Source organism: Ursus arctos, unplaced genomic scaffold (assembly GCF_023065955.2).
Source record: "Ursus arctos isolate Adak ecotype North America unplaced genomic scaffold, UrsArc2.0 scaffold_1, whole genome shotgun sequence".
Lineage (NCBI taxonomy): Eukaryota > Metazoa > Chordata > Mammalia > Carnivora > Ursidae > Ursus > Ursus arctos.
Genome location: NW_026622763.1, coordinates 97,970,944 through 97,995,992, shown reverse-complemented (window position 1 = coordinate 97,995,992; position 25,049 = coordinate 97,970,944). Strand labels below are relative to the sequence as shown.

Genomic DNA, 25,049 nt, shown 5'->3' with positions numbered 1-25,049 from the left:
GTCTTGTCTGAGACACGGTCTTTATCTTTTTCAAATGGGTTTATATAGCGTGTTTTTGAGGCACAGTTTCTTCCTTTACAAATGCCTCCCCCTTTTAGGGGCATTTATTGGGAAATATCTAGTGTAGAAGAACTTCAGAGACACTACAACTTCCTCTTGCCTTTTTCTCTTTTCAGTACTGGTCAAAGCTTTATATGTGACTATTTCTGTTTCTTTATTATAATCTGCTGATTTATTTTAAACTGATTCTTTCCTGAAATGTAATTTTGCTACAAATATCTCTGTGATACTTGGCACAATTAAGTAAAAAACAAAACAAAACAAACAACAAAAAACAAACAATAAGAGAACAAACTTGCCTTTATTATCAAGCCAGCTAATCAACCGACGTTCTTTTCTCTGGTTGTTTTGATATCTCACTGAACACATAGTAATGAATCCCAACCTTAAATGAACCCAAGTGTTCAGACTAGTTATTTTAAGTGTTTTCATGCTGTCCTGGACCTGGGCATTTCATTTTTTTTTTTTCAACCTTATCAGAGTTTTGAACTTGATGTTTCTGCATTCATAGATAACAATGTGACTCAAAACTCAAGAGGCATATATTTCTGAAACTTCAGATACATTTTTTAACTTAATTCTTGTCAAGGTTTGCATTCTTAGATACTCTCAACGACCCTAAGGAGTTTTGTTTATAAGAATGTCTTTTTTATTAATGCTTAAGGATTTTTCTTTTGGATTGGGTCTGAGCATATTTTTCCAGGAAAAAAGAGGTCTAAATTGTGTGATTGAAAAAAAATACATTCTGGATAGACTCTTTTCCCTCCTGTACACGTTTATATACATGCATACGTGTACACGTGTGTATATTCATATGTACATGTACTCAGATGTATTTACATATACACTTATGCACCTAGGTGGGTATGTTTGTATAGAGGGCTTCCATTAGACTATAACTATTGGTTCACATGTTTTACGTACCCCATCATACTTTGGCATAAAGGCTTAAATTTATAGCTTTGAGTGTAAAAGATCTATCAATCCTAGAAATATGTGTTTAATACATAAGTGTTGCAGTGAGGGCTGGTCCGGGCAAGATCATGAACTAGGCCAAGTTTATCCCTGGTGCCCTTCTGATATTCCTACCCACACTCTCGGCTCCTAGCACCTGGAGCTGCTTTTGCCACCACTCCCTCCCTCCCCGCAGCCCCAGGCTCTGAAGGAATGCTCAGTGTCCCTTGTCAGCACAGTGCATCATGGTGGCTGTTTTGTTGTTAAGGGGTCTGCGTATGGAAACAGTTGCTCTGAGATTATGCTTTTGTACTGAAGTGACAGATGACTCTGAATACAGACAATGAGGATTTGTGAGAACAAGGGGCTGATTCTTCCAACAGGCACGTGTGTGTGTGTGTGTGTGTGTGTGTGTGTGTGTGTGTGTTTAGAGGAAGCATGAATGTTAAGAAAATACGTGAATGTGGAGTAACTCTTTAAAGAGGATGTTGGAGAGAAGTTAGGGGAAGGGGCCCAAATGATTCAAGTTCAGGAACTTTCTAGTTGAGAGACACAAAGCATCTTGGAGTTTCAGCAACTTGCAGGAAACAGTTGTCACGTGAATTCCTAGGCTATGCCTCAAGCAGTGACCAGGAAGGACTCAATGGTCTTGGAGGGGAAGCCAGAGGGTCCTGAAAAGCAGCTGAATTTATAATTTAAGTGAGACACTGTTGTGTACTCTCCTAACCATGTAGTTTACACTCAAAGATGATCCACAACTTAGTCAATGATGTCTTGCCAGGAGAGAGACCTTGCAGAAGAGTCTGGCCAAGGGGAAAGCGGCTTCAGAGAGGGGCTTTTCTTTTTTGTTCTAATGCTGGCTCACATGAACTTTTATTTTGCTCACATAATCACCCGCCCTCTTATCAAGCCACAGTGAAAGTTCTTTGCCTTTTTATGTATCAACATTAGCCTTTTCTTTTCGCAGATCCAAAGGTCAAAGTATACTGTGGAATTCTCATGGGTTGGGTAAACCGAGGTGCTCGTTATAAGGTACACGTCAGGTACCCAGCTAGGTGAGGAACGCTACTTTACTAAACCAGATGCTTCACTTTCCAGAGTGGAAAGAAGTTTGTGGGTCCTTGCGGAGGAAGAGATTGCTCAGTGTGCCAGTGTTTTCCTGAAAAAGGGTCTCGGGTAAGTGATGGAAAAATCAGCATGGCGAGCGGGAGGGAGAGATGGGGAGCTGCTAATCAAAGGGCATGAAGTGTCAGTTGTGGCAGATAATAAACTAGAGATCTGCTGTACGTCTTCTTACAGTCCACGATGACGTAATGTTCACTTAAAAATGTGTGAAGAAGGTAGATCTCATATGAAGTGTCCTTACCACAACTACATTTTTTAAAAAAGAGCAACATGGACGGCATACTGAAATTTGAGCCATTGTGAATGCTTAATGTTCAGTCATCTCAGATTCTTAGCATGTTCTGGTAATTGTTGGTGTTTACATGTTTCACAGTTTAAAGTTCTATATATTCTGATAAGAGATACCAATTATATTACACTCTGTGTCATGCTTTTAAGTGCAAGCCATGATTCACCGAGTGTTTTCTACAATACTAGTTTTGTGAACTGCCTTATGCAAAAAGGGTCCTCGTGTCATGTGGTCCATACTGGGTCACCAGCATCTTGAAACTCAGGTTGCGTATCAGCATTTTAAAGGCTCTGAGAAGTACTGCAGTGAGGGGGGAAAGAAGGCTTGTTTAACCTTATTTAAAGTGGTATATCTGGACATTCTACTACAAGACTCTTTTTTTGGATAACACCTATTGAAATCACGTGGAACAGTGTTCTGTAGTTGAAGTGATAGCTGCGTTTATCTTGTGCTTCTCATGTGTGAGGCGCTGTTCTGTGTTCTCAAAGCACTGGAGCTCTCCAGCTCCTCACGGTAACTCTCTTCCATCTTATCATGCCGACTTTGCGGGGCAGAAGATCAAAGCTTAGATCGGTGTAGTGTCTTGATCAGGTCCACCCGGGACAGCGCTCTGGGTAACTACACGAGATTCTGTCCTGCACGCACAAAAGGCCTCTTGGCTACTGTGCATCAGATCATGGGAACATTTATGGACCCCTCCCTTATATTCTGACAGCAGCAGTTGGCGGCCCGCTAACTCATTTGTGCTGGAGCATTAGCTCAAACAATTCTTTTGATTAAAAAATACTCCCATCATCTTATGAGAAAAGAGCATGCTTCAGAAACGTCGGACAGTTTTTCTGAGTCAGGTCAATGATTCTGTTGGCACGTGTCCACATCAATCCTGTAGGGCGTGACGTTCAAAAAGCACAATTCGGTAAACGTCGGTCTGCAAGGGTGCAGAACACCTGAGAGAAGAGACCGTGTACTTTCCCCATGGCTTCACTTCGTCTGCACACCGTACATGTGCAGTATGTCAGAGGCTCCTCCGTTCGGCTCTCTCCCTGATAGCAGCTCCCTCACTGAGCTTTTCTATGGCAAGTCCCTTCCTGCTTAAGCTGGTTTGTTTCTTCAGCACTTCAAAAACTTGGGTGCTCAGAATTTATCTTGAGCTTTTTCAAGCTGCCTTCATGATATAATTCAAAAACAAAAGGGGCGAACGTCTCGTTTTAAATGAAATAAGTCCTGGGGATATACTGTAGAGCATGGTGACTATAGTTCACAATACTGTTTTGTATATGTGAAAGTTGCGGAGAGTAGATCTTAAAAGTTCTCATCCCAAGGGGAGAAAAACCAGTAGCTGTGTGATGACAGATGCTAATGAAACTCCTTGTGGTGATCATTTTGTAATCTACACACATATCAAATTTTGATGCTGTATACCTGAAACTATCAAAATGTTTATGCCAATCATATCTCAATAAAAATTCTCTTAAAAAAGTAAGGATGCCTAAAGCTAGCAATCTAAGAAGTGCTTTAGCCTTTTTTCATATAAATGTACATGTTATTCAGGGGGGAAAAGCTTGGTCTTTGTGTGAAATTTTTTAATATAAACATACCAAGATCGTATAAATGAGAAGGAAAGAAACCAGTACGTCTAAATTTTAAGACCCTTTGAGTTTGAGACCCAAGAAAATGGATCGATCAGCTTTGTGAGAGGAAAGGGGCCAGGGGAACCACAAAAGAAACAGGAACAGTTGCTTGGATAAAGCTCTGATTTCAATGAGGCTGACAGTTTTTTTAGTGGGGACATCTGGCCATGTCTAGAGACGTTTTTTGGTTATCACAGCTGGGTGGCGGGGGTGCTACTGGTGTCTCGTGGGTACAGGCCTGGGGTGGTGTTCAGCACCTGCAATGCACCTGCCAGCCCCCACACAAAAACATACCCGTCTCCGGATGCCAACCGTGCTGAGGTCGGGAAACCCTGCTCTAATCCCACCGCAGCTGTGAGGCTGCTTCTGGGAGGTTCCCTATAAGGAACCTGAATTTCCAACTGCTGGTGTGTGGAAGAGGCAGGAGCCACACCCCGGTATCTGACTTCAGTTTCGGCATTTGGCCCGTGATCACAAGAAGATAACTACGCTCAGATTCCAGCACCAGACTTTAGCCATAACTTTGTGGGCTCGGGTGGGCGCTTCAAGCTGCCTGAGCCTCAGTTTCCTTGTATTTACACCATTAGTCCTTTCTCTTCTGTTTCCTGGGGTGTTGGGCTGTCACAAACAATGCGCCTTGCGTCCCATGACACAGTGTCCGGTGCCAAGGGTTGTGAGAGCTCACGGGAAGGGCGTCACTCTGCCGTCCGTGTCCCTGTTCCTGGGTGGTCGGGGAGAGCAGAAAGCACAACACGGGTCCACCTCTGCCCTTTCCGAGATAGATGGCTCCCACGTGAAGGCTGCGAGCTGCTCGCAGCGGTTTCCAGCTGTGAGTTTGGGAGCTCGGCTTGTGCATAACTGGGAGGGGGTGTGGGAGGTGGGTGCACCCGAGTGCTCAGCCACTGGCCAACTCACATACCATCTCTGGGGCGGCAGGGACAGCTCAAGGGGGACCAGAGAAACAGGAACATACCGAATTCCGGAGGGTTGAGGAGCCGCCTGATGCGGCACAGCCCAGGAGTGGCACAGTCAGGCATTCCTAGGAAGAAAATTACTCCCCTTTTAGGGGTGCATGCCTGAGTGAGTAATTTAAGCCCTGAATCAAAACTGCTGTGTCTGGAACAACTGCAGGGAAGCCAGGCCAGCCCCACACGGTGGAAAGACTGGGGTTAGGGTTGGAACTGGGGATCCATGCAGGAATTTGAGGTGGAGCTGGGGTGTATCTTAAGACAGGGAACCAAGGACAGGTTCCTTCAGTGCTGACAGAGGGAAGTTCAGCTGCATTAGTGAACCCTGGAGGCCCCCAGACTAGCTTCACCGTGTGTTTCCACCAGCGATCACTGCTGCTTCCCCTCTGCCCCTGCCCCTCCCCCCGACATTGGTTGAGCCACTCACTCTCCCTTGAGCATAATCTGAACCTTCTCACCTGCCTACTCTTTTCTGGAATGTCTTCCCACTTGCACTCAACCTCTGTCTTTCCTGCCTTCCCCAGAGGAGCAATGTGGAGACCCCAGCCCTCCCAGGGCGTCCCCTCCAACTCCTCCCGGACAGTGCTGATGCCCCTGGCGGGGACCCTGTTCTCTTCCCTCCTACTGCTCGCACCCCGGCCTGTGGCTTTGTTTGGGTGTGAGCATGGATGCCCCTGACCCTCTTGCTGAGTTCATAAGCACGCGCTCCTTCAAGGTGCTCGTACGGACACACGTACAGTGTTGATGCTCGCTCCTGGCCCACGGTGGACACTCTAGAATGGAAGCTGCTTACTTGGGTTTCACCCGTTAAGATGTGGGTCGATTTCTTGTACTGCTTTGAGATGATCACAGTAGACGGCGCATAACAGGCAGTTAGCCATAAACCAATGCATCGAAACTCAGACTCCAGCCTGGGCAGGACTGGGTGGGCCACATGCTGGCCTGGAGCATGCCTGCAGGGACACCTACCATATCCCAAGGGGAGAGCAGAGTTAGCAGGGAGCCCCTCACCTCAGTCTTCCCTCCACCCACACACACATCATTTAAACCTGTTATTAAATGCATAATCTCAAGTAAATTCAAATTCCCTTGTGGTTTCAGGTAGGGTCAAAAATAAGTACTTTGAGCAGCCTTTTAAGGGTTCAGGAGTATCCTGGAAAGAGCTCAGGTGGAGGGTGGGAGATGGGACGCCTATGTCTTCTTTTGGGTTCAGAGTCTCGGCTGGGAAATAAGGGTTTGTACTATGGGGCTGGTCCTGTCGCTCTGGGCCCTAACAGCCTCAGGTTCTGTGATGTGGACATGGCCTTTGACATGTAATTGGCTTCCAAAATATTTTGTAACCATGCCCTAACATTTCCCCTAACCTCCCGGTAGTCCCTCTTTGAGGATATGAATGAGGTGGCATTGGGTAAGATTTTAAGGTTTTCTTTACTAATTTCAGTGGAGGAATCTTCATGTTTTTGTTGGCTGCCTCCTTGCAGGGAAAATTTTGTGTCTTTACAGATTAAGATGGGGCCTTTCACAAACTCTGCTTTAGTAACTAGCAGGATACTAAAGACACTTTCTATAGCTTTTTCCAGAATAAAATATAAAATACAGCCATATTGTTTTCCGTTCAAGGGAGTCTAGCAGCTGCTGAACTGTTAAGTGCTCTATTAAGAACTTTGTAATTTGGTGGTTTTTATACAAGGGGCTGAATAGCTTAAAACTCCAGACCTGTCTTAGTGTTTGTGGTTTGAAAGCTAAAATCACACATTAGCAAATCAGTGTTTCCTGTGGGAATTTTAAATCACTAAAAAATGTGCACGTATTTTTTCCCCCACCATCTCATTCATTTGTCCCTCATGCTCCTAAGAGCCTACATTCCATGATAAAAATGGAATTCGCTTGGGGGGTTTAATTATTAACAGTTTTCATCGTTCAATTATTTGCACACAAAGTTCTAGAACTCTATCTCTTCATCCCTCACACAGCTGTATCCTAGGACACTCTACAACTGTCGCCTGATAAATGGTACAGAGCAATTATTTTCAGGTCCCAAAGTTCACGTTAGTCACTGATGTTAGACAGCTGACAAATCAGATCTGTCACCAGCCCCTTCGATTTTTGCTTCTGCTTTCTTCTCTTCCTTCCACATCTTTCTTCTCCAAGAACACACTCCCTAGCTCATTTTGTCTCTGTTGGAGAATTCTCTGGAAATGAAGCCATGCCTGAGGGAAGTCTCAGGGGCTTTCAGGGGACAGCAGGTAACCAAGTGAGGGGCCCCGGGAAGGGACGTTGGTCTTGGGGACCGTGGGGAGCTGGGCAGTGTGTTCGTCCCGTAAAGGCATCAGGACCCAGAATTGGAGAAAACATAGTGCCTACCAAACAAATTTCCCTGTACAATTTAGCTCACCAGCTGTTTACAACTCTGGCTTTGCTTGTTAAAGCCTTCCCCTGTCGGGAATATTAACCTTGATTTCTGAAGAATGAAAAATTTGCAGAAGTGAAAAGAACAGAGCTTCAGTCATGGGTGCTGGAGGGAGTATTTCTGACCAGGGTGTGGGAAACCAAGGGGGTAGAGGGAGGATACATGCCTGTCATTTTATACTGTTTGGTCTATTACTAATCGTCGTGGTAGAAGTTGCAGGGTAGCTCGTGTCCGTGTGCAAGAACGACTCCAGCTAACTTTCCGTGCGCTGACAGAGCTCTCCCTGTACATGGAGCATTTGTGCTGGAGGAGGCAGGAGAGAAACCAGCTTGTATTTGCCCACCGTGTTGCAGAGCATGTTGTTTCTCCGAACAGGCCAGGTGTGCAGAACCTCACCAGGGAATCCTAGTGGCAGTGTGGGTCTGAAGTTGGGTTTTGGCGTCCCTGCCCTGATCAGTCACCTTGTTAAATTGCCAGTGATTTGCAGCAAAGCCTTTGGCCTCCTCATGTGGAGTTCAATTCCATAGCAACGAAGACTGCTGAGCTCTGCGACCCAGTGTGAACTGAGGCCAGGCGGCTGCAGAGCTCAGCAAATGTGGGACGGCGCTGAACTTGAGAGGATCAAGGTCATTACCAAAGGGAGACAGCCTTGTGGTTGGTGAGAAATAAGGGCTGGCCATACAGGTGCTTCCCAACGCAGGCCGTATTCCCCACAGGAAAATGGGAAGCAGTATTTGTAGCTCTAGAAAACCTCTCTAGTGCAAGGGTAACATCTGACTAAGTTAATTAAAATGCTGAACTACAAAGAAGGGAAAAGTAGATTTCTTCTTTCAAATACCATTTTCAGTAAGTTGCCAAGAGAGCCTCAGGGAAACAGCTATGTCTCAAAGGTGTGAGTTTTTTCACTCCTCTGTCATAGGAGCTTATCTGTGATGCACGCAGCAGATGGCCATTCATTCATCCTAGTCGTTCACAGTCGATGAGCATTTGCCCTGTGCCTGCCATCACGAGGCTCTGATGATAAAGAAAAGGTCCTGTGGCCTGGAGCTCAGAGACCAGCAAAAGAGACAGAGATTCACCTTTTGGCCATTATTTCTGGGTGCCTGAGGAGTGCTAGGCACTGTTAGGAGCTTGGAGTGACTGAGGGTAAGAACAGACAGAGATCCTTGCTTTCTGCCTGGGATAACTTGATGCCATAATTCAGCTTCATGTGAGAGCCTGAGGGTGGGGGGTGCGGGGCAGGGCAGGGTGGAGACAGCAGTGGAATCAGAGGCCACCTAGTGGTGTCAGTTCCTAGGGCAGCGATAACACATTACCACATGCTTGAGGGCTTAAAACCACAGAAATTTATCTTCTTGCAAGTTCTAGAGCCAGAAGTGCACAAGCAAGGTGTCGCCATTGCCATACTCCTTCCATAGGCAAGAGGGGAGGCTCCGTTCACTGCCTCTTCCAGCTTCCGGTGGCCACCAGCATTCCTTGGCTTGTGCCCATGTCATTCCAATCTCTGTCTGTCTTCACACCGCCTTCTCCTCTGTGTATCTGTGACGAATCTTCCTCTGTGTCCCTCTTAGAAGGGTACATGTGATGACATTCAGGACCCATCGGATAATCCAAGATCAGCTCCTCCTCTCAAAGTCCTTAACTTCAGTACCTCTTTTGCTGTCTAAGGCAGTATCTACAAATCCCGGGGGTTAGGATGTGGATATATCTTTTTGTGGCCACCATTCAACCCATTCCACGTGTCTGGGCTGAGAGAACAGCCTCTATTTGGGTCCTGAAGTGAGGAGATGGACTGGCATGTTTGAGGATCCAAAAAGTGGCCAGAGAGGTCTGGTTGTAGTAGGTGAGGGAGCAAGGGACATGAGGGGCAGTGGGAAAAGAGGTACGGGTTCTCCTGTCTGTAAGAAGGAAGGCTCTGAAGGCTTTTGAGAAGCAGGTTGGATTTATGTTATAAAAAGATTATTCTGGCTGCTGTTTGGAGAATATAGTAAGTGTACGTGGGGGGCAATGTTAGGGGGCTACTGCAGTCCCCAGGTGGGAGGTGAGGTTGCTTAGCAAGGGGGTGTGCGAAGAGGTGGGGGAAGCAGATGGGTGGCGGAAATATTTGGGAGGCAGGATTGATAGGAACGAGGGGGACAGTGGAGGGAGGTGGGCAAGGTGCGAACAGCTGTACACACATCACTGTAGGACTGAGGAGGGAGCACGTTGGGGGGATGATCGTGGGTCTACAAGTCCCGTTTTGGATTTGTGGAGTTGGAGGTCAGTTGAATATGGCCAGGGCTCTACAGAGAAGTCTGGGCTAGGAAGAGAAGTGGAAGGGCTGGTGGTTCAGCATTGGTTCAGCCATTAATTCCATGAGGAAGGTCAAGTTTGCCCAAGAGAAAGCGAGGAGAGGCCGGGGCAGCCCTTCGGAGCTCCGAGGGGCTTCCCCCCAGCAGGAGGAAGGGCGTGGGCAAGAAGACACAGGAGAAAAGCATGGAGAGAACAAAGGGCAGGGACACCAGGACAGCAGAGTGGGGTCAACTGGCTCCAGCTCCTCTGGGAGGCTACCGAGAGCACCCCACTCTGCCTCGTTCAGTTCCCACAGCAGATGCATGATGCTGGGCTGCTCTTATGCCATTTTTAAAAATGGGAAAACCAGTCTTCGATAACCAGGTTCAAGAGGTGGCTTTATTACTCAGCGGCAAAGCTCTATCTTCTGGTTCCCAGAGCAGTTCTCTCCACTGCACCTTGCAGCCTCTTAAGAACACAGGTGGAAATCCCAAGTCAGTGCTACTCCCAGCTAGTAAACTGGACCAGTTTATCTTCTCATTAACAAGTGAGGTGATTTGAGGTACAAGAAAATACTCTGCCACGGCAGTCCAGTCTCTTTTGAATGTCTACTCCTTGAATAACACCTTTTTGTTATTTATTTTTATAACCCTTCATGATACCCAGCAGTTTTTCCCGTTATAGGGGAAGGCACTGGAGGCACTTAATTGCTGGATCTATGCTCTGCATGCGGCTGTGTTCAAGGCTTTAAGCGATGTTATAGTGTCACCTAGTGGACGAATCTTTGAATTACAGTCAAGCGTTGGGCAGGAGGAGTGCGGCAGAATTGTTCATTTTAATTATAAAGTCTTCATCCATTCAGTATTCCATGAGTTCATGTTTAGAATGTATATCGTGCAAGGCAGTGGCCATGGTTCTGGGGTGGTAATAAAATGTACACGGATCCCTGACCCCAAAAATCTCACCAGAAAACATCACCTGAAGCAGGTATTAATTAAAGTAACATGCATGAAACAATAATGAAAAATAGGTGACGAGTCTATTTAGGTGTTATTTTAGGGTGGACGAAAGAGTTTGTACAAGAGTGAGATTGATCAGGACTGAGGTAAAAAGAGAAGCAGCAACTGAAGTCTGAGGACCTGAGTTCAAATTTCTTTTTCTCTAGGTGATAGTTGAGTGGCCTCTGGTCACTTGTTTCATCTCTCTGAGCCTCCGTTTCCTCATTTGGGGAACAGAAAAGTAGATACAGGGTGGCTTTCTGCTTGATGGACGTTAAGGATTCCACGAGAAGAATGCATAGTGCTGTCAGTGCCTAGAACAGTGCCATTGCTACCACCACCCCCATGATGGTTTTGGTGGGAGGAAGGTTGCATCTGAGCTATGGATGGAGGCTGCCATTACTTCAGGCAGACAGGAGGCACACGTGTGGTTGGAGCGGGTGTACATGTGGAAATGACGGGGAGCAGTGTTGGCTGGGGTGGAGAAGGGCAGACTGTCCCCATTAGAGAGGATGATGAAAGCAGCGATGGGGCAAGAGAAGACTGAAGAGGAGTTGACATTTGTCTGTAGATGCGGGTAGAATCCCAGAGTGACGGAAGGGAGGGAGGCTGGTGCTGGGGTAGCCCACTCGAGAGGATAAGACCAGGACGGGGAGTCTGCGGGGGAATGACAGTAAGACACATGACAGTTAAGTCCAGGAAGGTAGGGTAGCCTTGGCCACAGGGTGGACATGGAGAGCAGGGGAAAGCTGACAGCCGTGTGGTGAGCTTACATGATGGAAGGAAAAACGTTGCCATCTGCTGGGTCTGGAAGAGGAGGGCAGGGAAGCTAGTCTGGGAGTGATGCGCTCAGCTTTTGACGTGATGAGTGTGAATTAACGGAGGAGGAAGGTTCAGGAAGGTGCCTAGAAAACAGTTGGACATAGAAGATATGATTAGAAAATTAGATTTGAGAATGACAAAAATAGAGGTCTTTAATTAATTTGATGAATACTGCTGTTTCCTAAAGAAACTTTACAAAAGAACATAGAGTACATTAAGATCATTTTCTTTCAAGTTTGAAAAATAAGACAAGCCTGGAGGCAATGGGCATGTCACCGCGGGCACACGGTGGTGTGAACGTGGGTTAGCACAGGGACCCTCCGCTGTGCCAGGCTGACGTAGTGGGAAGAGGAGAGGTTTGGGGGAGCAACTGACTGATGCAGGTGTGAAAGCAAACCTACTAGGTATGTGACTCTGAGTAAGTTATACCCCTAAATAGACTTCTCATCTCTATGGGGGTAATAATTCACATTTCTAGGTGTTGGTGGTTGGATTAAATGAAGCAAGGTCTGGAGATTGGTGGGCACACAACCAAACTCAATAAACAATTTCCTTCCCTTCCTGGACACTTTGATGATCACTGTCATGGTCTTAGAGACCAGGGGTGATTTGGAAATGTGAGCATAATTAGTATAATAAAAACATCTTTCGTAGTCATTTGTTCATTCACTAATGAAGGAAGGAACAAACATACATTTATACTTCTTTGCACGGATTCAGCTTCTGGTTTGGCAAGAGCTGACACAAAGTGTGAGTGTGTGTATATTTGTAGTTGTCTCTCTATAGTTATTTCTCCCAAACCTCATACTGCTAAAATGACAAAGGGCCTCTTAGATTTTTGTCACTCCCCAAAGGGTTTGCTCTCTGGAGGCAAGCACATCAGTGGCAGCCCAAAAGGCTGAGGTGAAGATTTCGGTTTTTAAAATGTACGTATTCTCTCATCTGTTGGTCTGTTCTACCAAGTCGTAAAATAAAAAATGATTTGATCTTAGCCCTGCCCAAGAGCCGTGCCTGGTATAGATGATTCACAAGTGACAGGATCTTAAAAGAAGGTCCTGGCCCCAGGCGGCTGGGAGACTCTGTCCCCTCTGATCACCTTCATCCTCTGTTTGTCCAGCTGGCCTGGGAGCCTGCTGCTTCTGCAGCCTCAGGACGGAGGCACGTCTGATGACACGATGTCAGTGTGGGCCTTGAGGAGGACGGAGGGGATGACCTGTGGCATCACAGGGCCTTCCACAGGTTCCTCAGCTGAAGATAACTGTCATTTCTGGATTCAGTGAATTGATTCTGATTTCTCTGTCTCACACTGAAAGTCATAAGCCACAGAGGCAGTTCTGTGCATGCAGTAGCAAAAAAAAAGGGGGGGGGGAGGGAAATTAAGAAATAAGAAATAAAGAAGAGAGAGAGAGAATGAAAGAAAGAGAGGGAGGGAGGAAGGAAAGGAAGGGAGGGAGGGAGGGATGGAGGGGGAGGGAGAAAGAAAGAAAGAAAGAAAGAAAGAAAGAAAGAAAGAAAGAAAGAAAGAAAGAAAGAGAGAGAGAAGGGAGTGAGGAAGGGAGGAAGGTCAGTAGAAAGATCAGGGAACCTACATCTGAAAGTCAGTCATTCATTCCACGGGGCATTTCTTTTTTTCTTTCTGCTAGCCTGAATCCAGTGTAGCAATCCACTGCATATCATATTATTGTTCATGGGTGGAGGGTACATAGTTAGGAGCAAAATATTTCTTTAAAATTCTTCTTTAAAAATGCAAAATTCTTTTGATTATTTAATGATTCTCTAGTTATAAAAACACCTCCTATGGGCTTGTTATTTATGTCTGTTCATCCTGAAGTTAATTCCAGTATAGGTTTATAAATGAGTAAGCTCAAATGTTTACTTGTACTTTACAGGTTTTTTTTTTAACTGACCCCTTTTTAAATATGAAATAGTTTAAGGAGATTGGAATTATTCTCTCCATTGCTGTGGATAAATTATTTACTCAAATTGGATGAACTAACAATGACTATTTCAAAGACTGGTGTTTGGAAAAATTTCATGAGCAGCTTTCTGACAGATTTAATATTGTGATACAAGGTTTAGTGTATTTCTTTAAAAATTTTATCCTATAATAAATTACCTGTTAATATGAAAAAAAAAACACTAAATATAAGACAAACCACAGTCTTCCCCAGCGGCTGTAAATAAGTAGGCATTTAATATTTTATGCTAGTTTTTCCACCTGCAAAGTAGGGTTATTTTTGCCATTTAATATGGTTGAAATGAAGGTATGACAATACCCGTGTTCTGTCTCAACAAGAAGTTACGAACGTGGCTGCAGTCAGGGCCATCGCTCATGATGTGGGGTTGTGCTCTGCTCACCTCAGTGTGGAATCATGGACTGTTTCACTGTTCGTAATATTTTACTAAGTATCTATTGTCTTTTCTACCATCATAGTCTTGGGCACGTAGCCTGTGCTCTCCAGAAGCTCATGGTTAGCCGTTGTGGGATTGGGGGATAAAGATGGTCACTGTAACAAGCGAGAGGTCTTATTATAGAAGCATCTTGGAGAGCCATCTAGTTCTAAAGGGTGTGTAGGGAGAGGGCAGGAGGTTGGGGACTCTTTCCCTGGGAGCACTAAGAGATGACCTTGGGAGTGGGAGGGACAGTTCTGGGAGAGGACACCAAGTCTGTGAAAGAACAGAGGTTCTTCAGAAATGGCAAGGAAGTCAGTGTAACAGGTGAGGGCGAGGGAGGAGGAAGGGCATGGGGTCCAGAGTTGAGTAATGCAAATAACCATTCCTTGTTAATTTCATTTTAAAAGCATTTTAGACAGCACCTTCTCAACTCAGGACCCATTTCTATACTGAGTGGTGTTTTATCATTCTTACTACCACCTGAAACATTTCCACTCCTTTTTTTTTTTTTTTTTCTCTCCCCAAAGTTCCATTAGCTCACTGGATCCGGCCTTGGGTGTCCAGAATGAAGCACATTAAGGAGATTTATAGGCAGCTAATTGGCTGTCTCTTTCTCAGTTACCCTTTTAATGTACATGTTTAAATGTACATTTTCTTGTTTCTCGATGTTACATTATTGTAAAGTACATCATTCACAAAAGATACTTTAGGAGGTTTTTTTTTTTGGTAAATTACCTGTACGATGAAAGGATAATTCCCAAACTTAATGAAAAAGCTGGTAATTCCTGAGTCTTGTATTCAGGAAATCTTACCAACTAAGAACAATTAACGTAGGTTAAAAAAAAAGTAGTTGAAGTCATTATTTGTTCTTTCAGATTGTTTACAGTTTGTGCAATATTTAAATTGATATGCCCTCAAAATACCCCCAAATGATTTGTGCCCGTATAATTACATTTCATATTTTATTGTTGTCTGTTTTGTAATACATATTTATACATTTAAGCTTCCTTGAAAATTGTAAGTTTTTGGTATTCTTTTTTTTTTTTAAGATTTTATTTATTTATTTATTTGACAGAGATAGAGACAGCCAGCGAGAGAGGGAACACAAGCAGGGGGAGTGGGAGAGGAAGAAGCAGGCTCATAGCAGAGGAGCCTGATGTGGGGCTCGATCCCAGAAAGCCGGGATCACGCCCTGAGCTGAAGGCAGACGCCCAACTGTTGTGCCACCCAGGCGCCCCTAGTTTTTAGTATTCTTATGGATACTCAATAAGTAGTAGCTGTTAACGATGATGATGAAAAAGCATGAAGAGAAGGGCAAGTTCAATTGAAGTACGATTTTGATTTGCAAAGTTTAGACAGGTGTTAAAGGTTGTTGAAAATGTTTGTTGAGTCGGTGACTTCATGGTAAAGAGAAATGTTAGTCTTTATTATAAAGATTGCATTTACTGTTGGTAAACGGTAACGTTGCCCTGGCTTGCATTTTCCCTCCTGAGGCATGACAAAATGCTATTTCTTGTGTATCTTTCAAGAAATGTTCCTTTATAAACATTCATTTAGAGATGTCTATCCATTTGTTTCTCTACAGGTGGGATATGACATGCAGCTTGTTTTTCCCCCTTTGAACAATGAACTGAATGGTTATTATAATAATTCTAATAATATTATAAATATAATAACAATAATTAGCATTATTGTGCCAGGCACTACACTGTAAACATTTGCCATGCATTATTCTCTTAATGTCCATCAGCTTAAATTGACAGAGAAAGAAGCTGAGGAACAGAGAGGGTAAGAAATATGTGCAAGGTCACACAGCTAGTGGACCTGGGCCTCAAACGCAGAGGCCTGGCTGCAGAGCCTGGATGTTCCGTCACTGTGTCTTCTCACGAGCATCATGAGGGTGATCTGTGTCACTCAGAAAGCCTTGCTCGCTCTCGTTAATGTTGAGGCCTTCCACATTGCCGCCATCAGGACTGTTACTTCTGTGCTCTACTGGGGGGTCTCCAGCTGCCAGTCTCTGCATCTCTCTGCGGGCTCTTGACAGCAGGCACTCCCCACCCACCACCGTGGACCTCCAGCGAGGAGGGGAACACCGCTGCTCCCACGCTCTTGGGTGGGGTCACTCTGAGGTGGGTGTTCTACCCCGATTCCCCCAGTGTCCGCTCTGGGAGGAGCTCCAGTGACCCACTGGGAATGTTCCCGTAGTCGGATTCTTGGGCCTGACAATAGAAACGAGGTTGGACCCCAAAATCAAAGGGAGAGGCAAGGCTTTCTTGGTGCTGCAGCCTGAGCTGAAGGGAGACAGCCCCAACAGAGAGTGGGGTTAGGCTGAGCTCTCTGAGCAACAGGGAGGCCCTGCTTAGCTGGAGAAAATTCCAGCTCACTATGCTACTGAGGGAAAGGGGGAAAATGCCTCTTCCTGATTGGCTACCAAGGCCTTGTTCTGATTGGTTGGCATGGCCTCGTCCTGATTGGTTGGCAGAACCTCGTTCTGATTGGTTGATATTGGCAGGCAACTCGGGCAGCTCATTGGTGCTTTTGGAGCAGGGTCTTCAGGTTGGCTGAGCTGCTGTTTTCAGTCAAGGTTGTGTATGCGGCTTGGTCCTGGTTCTGCTCTGTAAGAGGAGTGGTTTAACAATAACAGCCAACAGAAAGCACCCCAGGTACATAACGTTTTTCACTTGGGGTTTGTTCCCATGGTCCCTAAGTGTTTCAGTGACTGGCTTGATTCTGCACCCTGTTTGCCTGCCTTCCCTTTTCTGTGTCACGTCCCCTCTTCCTTACCCTGTCTCCTTTGGACCTCAAACAAATGGTTTGCATTGACTCTTTGTCCTGTGCTTTGCTGCTGGGGCACCCAGGCTAAGACAGGCTGTGTGGTGTTCCATTGTATGAAGGTACCATAATCTATTCTATTAATCTCATTTGGGCAGATTTTTATAGGATTTCCTGTTTTTCTTACTATTACAAATAATATTGTGAATATTCTGGCATTACTGTCTTTAGACCAGGGCACACAGGGCTCGTATCCCCAGGGCCCCAAGCCCCAGGCCAGGCCCCACCCATCTGTCCTGTGTCTGGGCCTGGCCAAAGCCAGCAGCACGGTCCAGGTGACTTATGTGTGGACTGGGACTGGCTGGGTCCCAGAGTCTGTATCTTCCCTTCAAAGTTGTTAAAAATGATTTAAAAAGACAACGTAGGTGATACAAACTTTATTTAACACTTTGCGAATCCACAAGCCTGGGGGCATAGTCACTGCCAGTCCATCTATCCCGTATTCATTCAGAAGTAATTTCTTGAGCCAAAATCTGGGATAGATGGTAGATGGAAGACTTAACTGGTAAGCAAATATCCTTGTCCTCGTAGCGCTAATATCTAACTATAGAGGTAAACAGTAAACTGATGAGCAGATAATTGAAAAATAAGAAATGCTAAGAAGCCAAGAAGGAAATGGACAAGCTAATGAGGGTGACAGTGCGTTGCAGAGCCTACTTCATGGAGTGGTGGGAGGGTCAGGGTCAAGGAAGGCTGCTAAGCAGGTGGCAGTGTGGGGGAGAGCCAAGTCCTATGGAAATCTAGAGGAGAAGTCCCGAGGGAAAGATGAGCCAAGGAAGAGCTGCCAGGGCTGTCTGGGAAGTGGTGAGTGTGGGGTGCCGGGGAATCCAGGGCCACACCCTGGAAGGTCTAGAGGGAGCTCGAGGTTTTCTATACATACAATGGGAAGGCAAGGAAGGGTTTTAAAAAGTGGGGCAGTGCCATGATCTGATTTCTGTTTCGGTGTCACTTGGGTTGTCTTGTGGAGGGAAGCCTGGGAGAGGGGAAGAGGAAGCTAGAGAGCAATTTAGGAGCCAAAAGCAATAATCTCTTGATGCTGGCCTACACCAGGGTGCAGCAAGGGGGACCGTGAAGAGGTGAGTTCCAGGTCTGTTTGGAAAGGAAATGGTAGCAATTGATCATAGATTCAATGTGGGTGTAGCAGAAAGAATATTAAGATGTTTTCAGGATTCTGGATGGACTAAATGGGTAGTTCAGGAAGGTTGACAGAGGATTAAATTACGGCGGAAAATCAAGAATTCCATTTTGGATCTTTTATTAAGTTGGAGGTACTATTATATCCAAGAAGATGCCAAGGAGGCAGGTGGATATGCTCAGCCATCTGGAAGTTAGAGAGGTTTGTGCTGAGACATATAAGTGGTGCTGTTTGGACCCCTAATATTTAAAATTTCAGTCCTAGAGGGAATCATGAGTGTACAGACTATGGAGAGAGAGAAGGGAGCTTGGGACAGAGAAGGGAGCAAATCATGGGAGGCCCAGGGAGTGTGTCTGCTGAGACCCGTCTTCCCTACTCCAGAATAGAGAGAGCTGTGAGACTCAAGGTTGCTCCTAGTGGGCAATGACTCTGTATCCATTTGGTGCCGCAGCCCATCTAAATGCAGTGGAAGACAGGCAACAAGGGGGCAGAGCGTTTCTCCTGTTTATACTGGAAATGTACCCACTGTGGGTTCAGGGGGAGAACTGAGCTCATGAAACGTCTTCACCTAAAATAAGAGGTGACCCTTTCATTCATGGAAAGTCAGATTGCACAAATATAAATTGATGTGGAGAGTCTGCTTCCAAATTAAGAAATAAATAGTAGATAAAAGCAGCTAAAAAAGAAATGTTTTCCTCTAAAAGGACAGAAAAATCATTAGCCATATGAAATTTTAAAAAAGATCTGGCAGATTTCTCCACTCTTGATTTATGTCACTAACATAATGGTAATGACACTTTGATTTTTTTTTCTTGCTTTGTTTTGCAAGTTCCATGCTTTGCTAAACAGCTCAAGATTTATAAATGTCATCGACAGAATGAAAATAGAACTATAGTTCATGTGTGTGTGTGTGTGTACACATGGAATAATTCAAACTTATTGTATGCCTTAAATTCAGATTAAAAAGGGCAATGTTGATGTTTCTTATTTTTGTAATTAATAGATCATTTGTGCTTTTATTATTAGAATTTGCTCAAACTCTAATTTTCTTGTCTTCTGTAGGCCAAGTGAGTATATTTGTATTAGAAGACAGTACTAAAGAATCATCTAGCCGTCTTCCCTTTTAATCTTCCTTCTTAGGGTCAGCCAGGACCTCTGGGGCCACAGGGTCCTATTGGACCCCTGGGACTGCCTGGACCCGTTGGCATTCCAGGAGAGAAAGGGATGAGAGGTGACAGTGGTCCTCCTGGGGCAGCAGGTGACAAAGGTGATAAGGTAAGACACTTCTTAAGTGAGAGATTCTTACTAACCACTTACCAAGCGCTACCTTGCCACATTTTTTTTTTTTAAATAATCACAGGTAGTCCCTACTAGCACTCTATAATAAATTAAGTGTAAACTCCTCTTCTGTAATCAGCCCTCATTCCCTAACTCTTTTCTAGAGGAGAATGTCTTTTTAGACTTTTCTATGCACTTAAATACGTGAGTGTCCCCAGTGAAGGGTTGTATTCTTTCATGGCTTTCCTAAAAACCCAAATCATATATTTATCATGCTGAGCCTTTCTTTTTTTACTCAACCATATGGCTTAGAGATCATTCCATATCAATTTATGTAGATTAAACTTACTCCCTCAAAAATACTGCACAATATGCCATAATATAGATAAAACCATAGTTTATTCCCTGTTGATGTAAATTTGAGATCCTGTCCCAACTCTGTGTTGTGTCAGGTGCAAAAGCAATCCTGTAAATTACCTCTGTTTCCATTTAAGAGTTTATTTCTCTTGGAGAGACAGATTCTGAGAAGTTGAATTTCTGGCATACAGGGTATCAAATGTTTTCTTTGAACTGATCCTGCCAAGTTGGCTTTCTAAGTACAAAAAGAAAAGTACAAAAGATTTTTTTAAATGCCAACATTTAAAGTTAATTAATGTAAAAAGGGGTACCTGGGTGGCTCAGTCGGTTAAGTGTCCGACTCTTGGTTTCAGCTCAGGTCATGATCTCAGGGTTGTGAGATCGAACCCCGTGTTGGGCTCTGTACTCAGTGGGGAGTCAGCTTGGGATTTCTCTCCCTCTGCCCACCTCCTCGCTCTCAAATAAATAAATAAATAAATCTTTTTTAAAAAGTTCATTAATGTAAAAAATAAGTGACAATGACCGCTAAGAGTTTTTTAAAAACGAGTCATTAATTATTTATGTTTTTAAGTAAATCAATCTGTTAATCTAATACTTTAATAACTTTTATATCTTTGTTTTGTTTTCTGGGATGTTAGGGTCCAACTGGTGTTCCTGGATTTCCAGGTTTGGATGGCATACCTGTAAGTATCCCTCATTTTTTCCCATTTTTTTAAAAAGGGAAAAGCATTCATCAAAGCCCTTAAAATCACATTTTATCTCTCTCTATATATACTTATTTGGCATACTCTTCTTTATTTTTTCCTGGTAGTGCATGGAAGGGTGCTTGCATTTCAGTTTTGTGTAATAACTTTGAGACCAAAACACTACCAGAAAAGCAAGGTTTTCAAACAGATTAGAGAAAAACATTCCAAAACATAACCTACATGTACTTGCCATGTTCTAGAAATAAATGTATAGGCATAGTGGAAGTTTTTACTTGTTGGTTAGTTTTAACAGAGGAAAGGGGGCTTACTCTCTCATTTCTAATATGAAAACCAATTGAAAGAAGGAAGAGGTGTTTCAAGGGCTTTATAATCCATTAGAGTCTTTCTAAGGATTTTTAAAAAGTTGCTCTCCCAAATCTCTCAGAATATTCCAAACTAAATTAATTTCTGTTGGGCTATATTAAAATTTATCTCTGTATTTTTACTGTGCTACATAGTACTTGTGGGTGGGAAAGAAGTTTCACAAATTCAATAACACGTGAGTCACAATAGCCATAATTTGGGTGCCCATATTGCAGAAACTTTGTGTTACAGTATTCTTGCAAAAACACCTCATTTATCAGCTTGTTTCTTACAGGGGCACCCAGGGCCTCCTGGATCCAGAGGCAAGCCTGGCATGCACGGCTATAATGGTTCACGAGGTGATCCAGGGTTTCCAGGAGAAAGAGGAGTTCCTGGCCCAGGAGGGCCCCCAGTAAGACCCCCACAGCTCATCCTAAAGGGGATCTTAATTGAAGGGCTTTACAGTGGACATGAGCTTGACGTGTTCAAGAAACAGTTAGTAAAAGTGTGCCAGGAGCATGGTGAACGAATGGGGGTGCTGGAGGGTGAGGACAGAGAGGTGTGAAGGACCTAGAGCTCTTGGGGCCTTGCAGATGGTGGGAGGAGGCTGGAGTTTTTCTACATGCCATGGGAAGGCACTGGAGGTTACAAGGAAGGAAGCAGTATGATCTGATCGATGTTCCACTAAGATGTTTTAGGCGGTTGTGCGGAGGATAACGGATGGTAAGGAAAGGAGCAGGGAGGTCAGTAAGCAAAACTTACATTCGGGGTTCACTGCTGACTCGTAAACCTACTAGGTATTTCAAACAGGAAGGCCTTTCATAGAGGGAATTTGACACATATTGAAAAGGTTGGAGGAATGGAACTCAGGGGACACTGTGGGGCTGTGATTTCAAGGGCTTACACTTAGCTGAGATCCAGCAGCCAGGAGGCCGCCCCTGCACATGACCGCTGCCTCCCCTCCCCATGTCCAGACCCTGGCAAACACTCAAGTTTCTAACCTTCCCTGCTTGGCAGTGACGACAATACCGGGAAGAGGATGTCCTCCTCACTTCTGCTTTCCACATCTCATAAGCCCATCTCCTAGTGGACCATAAGTCCTGTTCCAGCTGCAAAGGGGTCTGGGAAATGTAGTTTTAGCTTTCTCAACCCCATCATGCAATAAGAAAAATGGAAGGCATTTGGAATGGATGTTCAGAAACAGTTGACAATATCCAGCACTTCAGAAAACGTTACTGCTTTTAGGTATTTTTTTAATTCAAAAATGTGGACTTTTATTTAAATATGACTTTAGCAAGAACTTTTCTTTCCTGTATCCCTGATATGCCCTCTCTTTCTCTTTTCTTTTTTCTCACATAAATATTGGAGTTGATTTGGCCTTTTAAAACTGATTTTCTGGGACTTTGGCAGCCTTTCCACTTCCCTGTAAATACCATTTCCCAAGATTCCTTCAAAAGGTTTTCTTATTATCACCGCCGTAATCACCCTGCTTTTTCCTCATGGGTTTTTCATTTGCTCCCAATTCTAGTGGGACTGATCTGAACACAGAATTCAAAAACAATTTCCAAATTTACATCCTTCTTTAGTACCAAGGAAGAACAACAACCAACTTCCGTAATTAAGCTTGTCAGCCTCCCTCTGTTTTGACACTCAGCCATTTGAAGGCTCAAGTGCAGTCTGGTGAACGCACGTCTCGTAAGATCTTCCAGTTGGGTCGGACCCATTCTGCTGAGTGTCCATGAACGTGCAGAAGAGGAGTTCTTGATTTCAGCTTTCCCACAGCGTGCCGCAATGACCATGATACTGAAGTTTGTCGTAATTGTGTCTTTGCAAAACAGCTTTCTTCCCCTTGACGCATTTCATTTAGTCAGTCCTCACTTTGCCCAGAGTGTGAGGCATGAGAAATGACCATGCAAGCTGACACCACACAAAGCAACCTTAACATCCAATGGTAAAAATTACTATTGTTCCATGACCTCTAATATGTTTTGTTAAAATATTAAAAGCTCCCTTCGTGTTAGTTATAAATACATAGGGAATTTTTTTAAAAAACTAAAATATTGATTTAGTACACTGTCATTTAAAACATACACAGTGAGGAGCAGCAAATGCCATCCAGTGGGTCCCAGAGACAAGGTTCAGCTTGGGCACCCAGAGGGCCATCTCCATCGATGTTTATAGGCACCAAAAACAAGTAGGTGGGTCTGAACCAAGGGAGCCTGTTAAAGCACAGCTGCCAGAAAAAGGCCCTGAAGGCAAGGGGAGAAGCCCTGTCCACAATTCAGCACGGAGAGGAGCAGGTCCTTCTCCCTCAGGCCAGTCCAGAACAGATTCTCAACCCTCTCTACACATCAATACAAGAAAAAAGCAATTCTGGAACCCTATGAAGGGGTCTCCACTTCCATGGGCAGAAGGCTCCCAGACAAGGGGCAGAAAGCTCCCAGAGCATAATCAAAGACACCAGGCCCAGGAGAAGGAAGAGGACACCTTCTCCTGCACTGCTCATTAATCTTCATAACAAACGGGGATTTCCTTACTGTATTCACATGAGGAACCTCATGCTGAGATCAGTCAATAGATCAGAGCAGCCTGGGTCCCAAGGCCCAGGATAGCTCAAACCCAGACTCTTGATGCCACCCACAGGTCCAGGAGGGCAGAGGTCACAGAGGGCTGAGGGGCTGGCTCTGCCAGAACCACCCATGAGAGTAGGTCTAGTTCTGGGAGAAGATTTTTCTCTCACAATTTCTTTGTTCTTCCTTAACCCATTTAAAAAGAAAAGTTATACATTCTACATTAAAAACGAATTTTTAGAGGCACCTGGGTGGCACAGTTGGTTAAGCGTCTGCCTTAGGCTCAGGTCATGATGCCAGGCTCCTGGGATTGAGTCCGGAGTCTGGCTTCCTTCTCAGCAGGGAGCCTGCTTCTCCCTCTGCCCGCGCGACCCTGCCTTGTGTGCGCTCTCGCTCAAATAAATAAATAAAATCTTTCTTAAAAAACTAAAAACAAAAAAAACCATACACAGTGAGAATCGAAGTGTTTCAGGTCTTTGTAAACACTTACCGAGAGTGTTTTGAGCAGTGTCTTCTTCTGGCTGTGAAATTTACAGCAATGAAGCGAATGCGTCTCTCTGTGCTTGGTGGATTGTCGGACTCGGTTTTCTGAGTTTGGATCAGCTTCTGGTGCTGTGAACTATATTTAAGAGTCCCTGTGGTTGAGGGTCTTGTGCCTGTGCCATGTCCTCTGGCAAGCTTCAACCTTTCTGTCCCAGCCACTTCCCTTTTTTGTGTTGAGAACTTTGTCTTCATGGAGTCCCTCTAGCTCAAGACACTCAACATTCCACGATCGCTCAGTTATTTCTTCTATGACTCCACTTACATTCTGTCTGAATTTCACTGCCGGCTTTATCATTTTTCATCCCCTCCCTTACTTTCATCTTTGATGGCCAGTTGCCCCTTGCAGTGGGGTCATTTGGGTTTATCACTGGGAGATAAAGAGGGAACACAACTACACGCTTTGCTGGTGTGTGTGCATGTGCGTGTGCGCACCTGCTGACTCACAGATGTGCAGTGACCAATCATTGACAGACTGAAAGGAGCGATGGGACCAGGGATCACGATTCCCATTGTTACCTATATATACCGAAGAGCTAGCAGTGCAGTCACTCAGTTAATATAAGGAGGTAACTGAGGTTTGAACCATTTTGTTGGAGGACTGGTGTGATTTTAGTATAACTGTGGAACCAAAATTCATGCATATGGGAACTGCCTGTAGAGACACATCTGATTTCTCAAGGAAAGCAGGTGCTATAACTTACCATACAACCCTTAAGGATCTCCCACTGGAAGCACAGTCAAGACTTTTCCAGGAGGGATTAACTTTGAAATCTGCATGTCCTTTGTGGGAGCTTGGTACATAAAGATGGTAGAATTCTTTTGTGGCGACCAAGTTAAGATCTGTTAAGAGGGGCGCTTGGGTGGCACAGCGGTTAAGCGTCTGCCTTCGGCTCAGGGCGTGATCCTGGCGTTGTGGGATTGAGCCCCACATCAGGCTCCTCCACTATGAGCCTGCTTCTTCCTCTCCCACTCCCCCTGCTTGTGTTCCCTCTCTCGCTGGCTGTCTCTATCTCTGTCGAATAAATAAATAAATAAAATCTTAAAAAAAAGAAAAAAAAAAGATCTGTTAAGATATCCAGCAGGAAAACTTTGGGGGAAAAAGAATACATTGAGTTATTTTATTCACTTGTAAAAAATAACTCTAAGTAAGCTTGCAGCTGCTTAGAAAAACCTTCTAAAAAGAAGGTATGTTTTTAAAAGTTAATCTTACAAGGATACAAGAGGCTCTGTTTTGAACACAACAACTGAAATGAATAAAATCAATTTTTAAAAAATGATTTCTAGGGCATGAATTATTAACTGACAATTGCAAAATTGTTTATTTGTAAGAATAATACATGTGAATTATTTTGTTTGAAGAAAA

The 25,049-nt window shown here is 44.5% G+C and overlaps 1 protein-coding gene across 1 annotated transcript in view; it reads left to right on the top strand.

Annotated features, from left to right (window-relative positions):
• Positions 1-25,049, top strand: part of COL4A4 (collagen type IV alpha 4 chain) — a 122,557-nt gene that overhangs the window by 19,307 nt on the left and 78,201 nt on the right. Inside the window, exons 5-8 of the mRNA XM_026491803.4 lie at positions 2,113-2,190; positions 19,030-19,164; positions 20,163-20,207; positions 20,869-20,985. Of these exons, the coding sequence (XP_026347588.3) occupies positions 2,113-2,190; positions 19,030-19,164; positions 20,163-20,207; positions 20,869-20,985 (375 nt within the window). The remainder of the gene's footprint in view (positions 1-2,112; positions 2,191-19,029; positions 19,165-20,162; positions 20,208-20,868; positions 20,986-25,049) is intronic.